This window comes from Amaranthus tricolor, chromosome 7 (assembly GCF_026212465.1).
Source record: "Amaranthus tricolor cultivar Red isolate AtriRed21 chromosome 7, ASM2621246v1, whole genome shotgun sequence".
Lineage (NCBI taxonomy): Eukaryota > Viridiplantae > Streptophyta > Magnoliopsida > Caryophyllales > Amaranthaceae > Amaranthus > Amaranthus tricolor.
Window position 1 is genome coordinate 6,741,388 of NC_080053.1, and position 7,500 is coordinate 6,748,887.

Sequence of the window (7,500 nt, forward strand, 5' to 3'; positions counted from 1 at the left end):
ATTGTATAGCCGTATACTTCCCTTCTTTTGAATTAGGGCTTAGATTTCCTCTTCACCCGTTTTTTAGAGAGGTGTTAGAGTTTTTGGACGTCTCAGTGCCCGAGTTATACCCGAACGCCTGGGGTTGTATGGTGGCCTTTTTGATCTTGTGTAAAGTTTTGGCCGTGCCACCAACACTCACAGCTTTTAGATATATATTCAGAGCCCGCCTATGTAATTCCCAATCATACGGCTGTGGCTGGATTACTTTCACCCACCGTCGAGGACTGAAGATAGTCCAAGACCTCCCCGATAACCAGAAGGGGTATAGGACAAAATTCGCATACTTATACAACTCAGAGGGATGGAATATCAAGACCTCTTTTGATATAAAGCCCAATCTCTCGGGTTTTAATAATGGGATCCCGCAATGTTCCTTTAACGATGCGGTGATCATAGAATATGCAAAGATGGACGTTCAATTGGGAAGGAAACCAATGAACGTCCAACTTAATTGGATACCTGGTCGTCCTGAGCTGGAGAATGAGAACCTCCTCTCAGCCTTCGGCATTAGCTTGGCTATCGATCGGAGTAAGAGTTGCCGAGTTTCTTCCTTTCCTTTTCTATAGTACGTTTGACTGTTGCTAACTCATGCTTCTACAGGGATAGCCAAGCAAAATCTTCGAGCCAAGAGTCCTGAACTAATGAAGAAATTCAGCGTTCTGAGACTTGCTTCAGGGGCCATCCAGCGGGCCGAGGATAAGCCTCTTCCCCTTCCTCCAAAGGTATATCTCTATACAAAGTTCTGTTGAAAAAAGATTTTTGTTGATTCTTCCTAACTTCTTCTTTTGTAGGACTCGGCAACCGTGGAGAAGGGTCTGGAAGACGTGCCTTCGGAGCAAGAGGCTCTCCGACTTCTTGAAGAAAGAAAGCAGGTTCATATCCCCGATGAATCTGAGAGGGTGGTTCCTCCCCAGACGAGGGGTGCGACAAAAAAGAGTGGGAAGAAGAAGAGGAAGCGGGATTCTTCTTCCCACAAGGAGAAGTCGGCAAAGAGGCCCTCCGGGGGCGCGGTCCCTACCGCCCGGCCCCTCCAAATAAGGCCAGTTGAAGAGGAGACCTCGCCCCTTCAAGACTCTCCACGGCCATCTTCAGATAAAGGGAAGGAGAAAATGGGGGAATCTTCCGCGGCTCCCTCCTCTCAATATGCCGAGGTTTACCGTCGCCGGGAGGTTTCCCCTTTTCGACGCGACACACCCTTTCCGGAGCTGGGGCATAAGGGCTTAGTAGTCCGCTTTAACAGGGCGACGTCCAACTTAATCAGCAAAGTGGACGTCGACCTTTTAGAATCTATGCCCCCCCGTGATAGGGTGCGTCAAGCACAAGCTTCGGCGGCGGAGGTAATAACTTTTAAACTCAGTAATATGATTATTTTTTGCTTCCAGATTTCTTTAATAATCGTTCCTTTGCAGGCGTTCATACGGTTGGCCTTTGAGCTCGACGCCAACCGTCAAAGTGCCGCGGACCAGGAAACCATGGCCGCCCTTACCTCCCGCTGCGAAGAGCTGAACGAAGAATTAACAAAACTGCGGGAGGACCTGCCGAGCCTCAAAGAAAAACTGGCCAAGTGCTCTGAGCTGAAAGAACGCTTGGTCAGAACCGAACAATGGCGGGAAAGGGCGAGGAAGCAGCTGGATCAGATCGTTGAGAACTTGGATGCTGCTTCCACCAGGTCCGCGAGCATCAGCCATGAGGTCGGCTTGCTGATGGATACTCATGCCAAGCTCGTTCATCAGAACCAGCAACTAATGCAGCAAGTGTCGGCCGATTCTTCCCATTTCAAAATGATTCTATCCGCGGCTAAAGTATACAAATTGTGCCTAACCAGGAAGGCCCGGATAGCTCGAGATTGGCTTCTCTCGGATGAGCCGGAAGCGTCGAAGTTTCTCGGAGATCTGACGGCCGAGATGGTGAAGGCCGGAACCATGATTAGTGACGAGAAGTATCGTCTGGCTGCCGCAGAGTTGGGCATGGATTTTACTTCCCTTCAGCAAACTGCTGAACAAAAGGGGAGTGAAGCTTTGTCCAACCTTGCTCCTGTCTTGGACGGGGAGTCGGCGGTACTGGTCGACACGGTCTGGGACGCGGCCGAAAAGAGGGCCTGGTCTGAAAAGATAAATGCCGAGGCTGAGAGGGAGGCTTTAAGTCTCGACTTGGAGCAGCTGGCTCTCTCTTCTCCTCCGGCGTCAGATGTCCCAGAGAACTTGACGCTCTCCAACCTGGAGGTTCTATGCCTTGATCTATCGAATCTTATTATTGACGAAGGCCGGAACCTCCAGAGCTTGTCCCGGGAGTTGTCTGAGATCGGGGTGGAGCCGTTCAATGTTGAAGATTATGTCAGCTTCACCCCGAGTTTTGAAGAGGGAAGGATCGAATCTCCTCCGCCGCCGGGTGAAGATGTCGAGGCCTTTTTTGACGATGTATAATCTTGTATTTTAATAACCTTGTTTTTTGTAAACATTCAACTATATTTTGAATATTCGATGTATATATTCCTGATTTTTTCGTGATATTCATGCTTCTATTTGTTGAGCCGTGGCTTCTTTCTTCTGAGGCCGCGGAATATTACTTAAAGGACGTGATTTTCCGATGTCACGTATAGGCGACGTCAAGGAAATTTGGACTTAGAATATTTTCAGCCTTCAGACCCCAGTAGGGGGGTCCGACTTGTCGATGTCCCGGTCGCGGGTAATCTTTTTGGGAGACTTGGATTTTCTTTTGAACTCAGGGACCCCAAACTGGGGGTCCGACTTATCGACGTCCCGGTTGGGAAACATCTTTTGGAATATTTTGAACTAGGGGACCCCAAACTGGGGGTCCGACTTATCGATGTTCCGGTTAGGAAACATCATTGTAAAGACTTAGAATGTTTTTGAACTAGGGGACCCCAAACTGGGGGTCCGACTTATCGATGTCCCGGTTGGGAAACATCATTGTAAAAACTTAGAATGTTTTTGAATTAGGGGACCCCAAACTGGGGGTCCGACTTATCGATGTCCCGGTTGGGAAACATCATTGTAAAAACTTAGAATGTTTTGAATTAGGGGACCCCAAACTGGGGGTCCGACTTATCGATGTCCCGGTTGGGAAACATCATTGTAAAAACTTAGATTATTTTGAACTAGGGGGACCCCGAACTGAGGGTCCGACTTGTCGAAGTCATAGGTTCGTTAGTGACTTAGAATAACTTGATAATGGGACCTCTCTCAAGGGGTCCGACTTTTGGATATTACTGATTTAATAAGATTTGCAATAGATTTTTACCAAATAGTTGCGAACATAGGTGCCAGATAATCTGAAATTGAAACTTCTGTTATAAAGGATTGATAAGAATACAAAAGTGAATTCGAATGACAACGCAACTACGTTGCGGGATGAGTGTAGTCGCGGATTGATGTTGCTAACACTGATACTAGTAACTGATTGCCCCTTGCAAATTTTATTAAATGTAGAATTTCTTTAGGTGGTCTCCATTCCATGGACGGTGTAGTTTTTTTCCTTTCATGTCTTCTAGTTCGAAAGTTCCCGGTTTGATGATGCGGGTGACTTTGAAAGGGCCGTCCCATTTGGCTCCTAGCTTTCCTTTTTCCACGATCTTTCCCGTAGCTTCTATTTTTCGAAGGACCAAATCACCCATTTGAATGCGTCTGGTTTTTACGTGGCGATTGAAGCTACGGATCATCTTTTGTTTTTGTGCTATTGATCTCAGCATCGCGTTTCCTCTTGTTTCCGGCAGCAGATCTAAGTTTGCTCTTTTTCCTTCCTCATTTTCGTCGTGTGAGTAGTAGGTGACCCTTGTAGAGGGTATGCCTATTTCAACTGGGAGCACGGCTTCAGATCTATATACTAAAGAGAAAGGTGTATGCCCCGTTGCGTCTTTGATGGTTGTTCGGCTTGCCCATAAGATGCCTGGTAGTTCTTCATCCCAATTACCTTTGACTCCCTCTATCTTCTTCTTAATGCCATTCAGGATCTCTTTGTTTGCGGACTCCACTTGACCGTTAGTTTGCGGCCTGGATACTGAACTGAATCTGATTTGGATGTTAAATTTGTCGCAGTACTCGATAGTGTTCTTGCTGACGAACTGCCTTCCATTATCTGTTATGATCACCCGGGGGATGCCGTACCTTGTGATGATATTTCTCCATATAAACTGACAGACTTGTTTGTCCGTGATTGAACTAAGGGCTTCCGCTTCTACATATTTTGTGAAATAATCAATGGCCACAATGATGAATTTGCGTTGCCCTTTTGCCGGAGGGAAGGGACCAAGGAGGTCCATGCCCCACTTGTCGAAAGGCAAGACGGCTTGTATGGCAGTCAAGTAATTAGACGGCTTCCTTCCTATCTTTGAATGGTATTGGCATTCAGGACATCTCTTGATCAAGTATTCCGCGTCTTCTCGGAGTGAGGGCCAATAATATCCACTTCTCAGGACTTTCCCGATGACAGTTCGCACTCCCTGATGTATACCGCATCCTCCTTCATGTATTTCGCGAAGGATATAGTTTCCTTCTTCAGGGGATACACATTTCAGGAGGGGGTGTGTATACGACTTCTTGTAGAGCGTTCCTTCGTGGAGTTCGAACCATCTTGCTTTCTTCTGGAGCATATTGGCCTGGCTTTTATCTTGGGGAAGCGTCTGATTTCGCAAATATTTGATGTACGGTTCCATCCATGTATCTGATCTGTCGATGGTGTTGACCATGAAGTTGATGCTGGGATTAGGAAGTACTTCCCAGATGATGTCTCGAGCCGCGGATGTTTCTGCTGAGCTGGCCAGTTTTGCTAGGGAATCAGCTTGTGCGTTCTGGGATCTTGGAATGTGCTCCAATGTGAACTTGTCGAATTTTTGAACAAATTCTTTCACCTGCTGCAAATACATCTTCATGCTATCATCCTTTGCTTCGAATTCTCCGTTGACTTGTCCCACGATCAATTGGGAGTCAGAGAAAGCGGACAAGTTTTTTGCTCCCGCTTCGTAGCAAATTCTCAATCCCATTAATAATGCTTCATATTCTGCCTCGTTGTTAGATGCTGCGAACTCGAACCTGACTGCCCTTTCCATACGGACCCCCGCGGAAGACATGATGAGGAGTCCAGCTCCACTAGCTGATTGTGTTGATGACCCATCTACATACAACTTCCACTTCTGATTGGGTTCAGGATGACAGGGGAAGGTACTTTCAGCAATAAAATCAGCCAGAGCTTGAGCTTTGATTGCCGTTCGAGGCTCGTATTCGATACCGAAATCCGCTAGCTGGTTTGCCCAATCTGTGACGCGGCTTGACTTGTTTTTTCCTTCCAGTATCTTTTTCAAAGGTTGATCAGTCCGGATGATGATCTGATGGGATTGAAAGTAGGGCTTCAATTTTCTGCTTGCCATAACGATTGCGAATATGACTTTTTCGACTTCGCCGTAGTTTCCCTCAGAGCCGCGGAATGCATGACTCACGTAGTATACGGGAAACTGTTTCTTTTCCCTTTCCGCAACCAGTACTCCGGATAACGAATACTCGGAGACAGAAACATATAGGACTAGTTTCTCCCCTTTGATGGGAGAAACTAGTTTCGGTAATGTGGACAGGTGTTCTTTGAGTTGGCGAAAGGAGTCTTCTGCTTCTGCTGTCCACTCGAACTTCTGTTGTTTTATTGTTTTAAAGAAGGGGGAACATTTATCCGCAGACTTGGAAAGGAATCTTCCGAGAGCGGCTATGCACCCCGTGAGTTTTTGTACTTCTTTTACTGAGGTGGGGGATCTCATGTTTTGTAAGGCCTGGATCTTATCGGGATTTGCTTCAATGCCCCGCTCGTCTACCAGAAAGCCGAGGCACTTACCTCCGGTAACTCCAAACACGCACTTGTCGGGATTAAGCTTCATTTGGTGTTTTTGAAGGGTAAGGAAGGTTTCTCGTAAGTCCGCGGCGTGCTGACTTGCTTTTTTGCTCTTTGTGATCATATCATCCACATATACTTCTAAATTCCGTCCAATCTGAGATTGGAAGACCTTGTTGACCATCCTCTGATAAGTTGCTCCCGCGTTTTTTAATCCGAAGGGCATGACCTTGTAGCAATAGACCCCTGTGCTAGTAATGAAGGCCGTGTGAGGTTGATCTTCGGTGGCCAATGGGATCTGATGATAGCCGGCGTTGGCATCCATGAAGCTTAATAATGCATGGCCTGCCGTAGAGTCGACCAGACGATCTATCTTTGGAAGTGGATAATCGTCTTTGGGGCATGCCTTATTCAGGTCCGTGAAGTCGACACACATCCTCCATTTACCATTTGGTTTTTTTACCAGAACAACGTTGGATAGCCACTCTGAGTATTGGCATTCTTTGATAAATCCGGCTCTCAATAACTTATCAACTTCCTCCTTTGCGGCCTCAGTCCGCTCTCTTCCTTGATGTCGTAGCTTTTGTTTCACGGGTTTATGGCCTGGTTTGATGTCAAGTTTATGACACGCGACACTGGTAGGGATGCCAGGCATTTCTTCCGTGCAAAAAGCAAAGACGTCGCGGAATTCAGCAATGGTGGCCACTATGTCCTGCTTGACCGTGTCAGGAAGATCTTTCCCTATCTTGATTTGTTTCCCCTTGAACATATCTACTTCCTCGTATCGTTCTATGGGGCGGGGCCTTTCATGAGTGTTGGGATTTTCCCTGTATACGCTCATGACAGCGGGGATCTTGTCTTCCCTCTTTCTTTTTGCAGGTGTCTCGGAAGACCTGCGCTTCAGGGTGTTAACGAGGCATTGGCGAGCCGTCACCTAGTCTCCTTTCAGAATGCCAACTTGCCCGTTATCTGTTTCGAATTGCAGCAGGAGTTGATGGGGAAAGATGGCTGCCTTGATCTTGTTAATGAGTGGGAGCCCCATGATGGCATTGTAGGGAAAGTTGAGATCTACCACTGTGAACCGTATGGGCATGGTACGGCTTTCATTTTTCTCCCCTACCCGTACGGGGAGAATGATCGTTCCCAACGGAATGACCTGACTCCCTCCAAACCCAATCAGTGGTTTGTCTAGGGGTTGCAAGTGCTTCTCCTCGAACTTCATCTTTCTCAAGCATTCCATTGTAATAAGATCAGCCGTGCTTCCCGTATCTACCAGCACCCGTCTGACTTTCATTTGCCCGATTTTAAGAGTGACTACTAGGGGGTCGGTGTGGGGTTGTTGCAGCGGCTGGGAAGTCGTGGCATCGAACTTCATGACCGGTCCTTTAGATGCGGCCATGGGAGGTCCTTTCAGCAAAGTGTGGACGCTGTTTTTTGCCGCGCGGATAGTGGGATATTCCTCAGTGTATCCCCCAAAAATCATGTTGATAGTTCCTTGGGTGTCGGAACTTTCGCGTCTGGCTTCGTTTCTCTTGGGGGATCGGCGTTTTGTTGCCATGGCCTCCTTTCTCCTTCTCTTCCAGCATCATAATCTCTCCTGTTGATGAACCTGGACGGTTTTCCCTC

At 47.3% G+C, this 7,500-nt stretch overlaps 1 protein-coding gene across 1 annotated transcript in view; it reads left to right on the top strand.

The window, feature by feature from the left end:
- Positions 1-2,465, top strand: part of LOC130818435 (uncharacterized) — a 5,518-nt gene extending 3,053 nt beyond the window's left edge. Inside the window, exons 4-6 of the mRNA XM_057684606.1 lie at positions 643-764; positions 834-1,379; positions 1,452-2,465. Of these exons, the coding sequence (XP_057540589.1) occupies positions 643-764; positions 834-1,379; positions 1,452-2,465 (1,682 nt within the window). The remainder of the gene's footprint in view (positions 1-642; positions 765-833; positions 1,380-1,451) is intronic.
- The last annotated feature ends 5,035 nt before the right edge of the window (positions 2,466-7,500 follow it).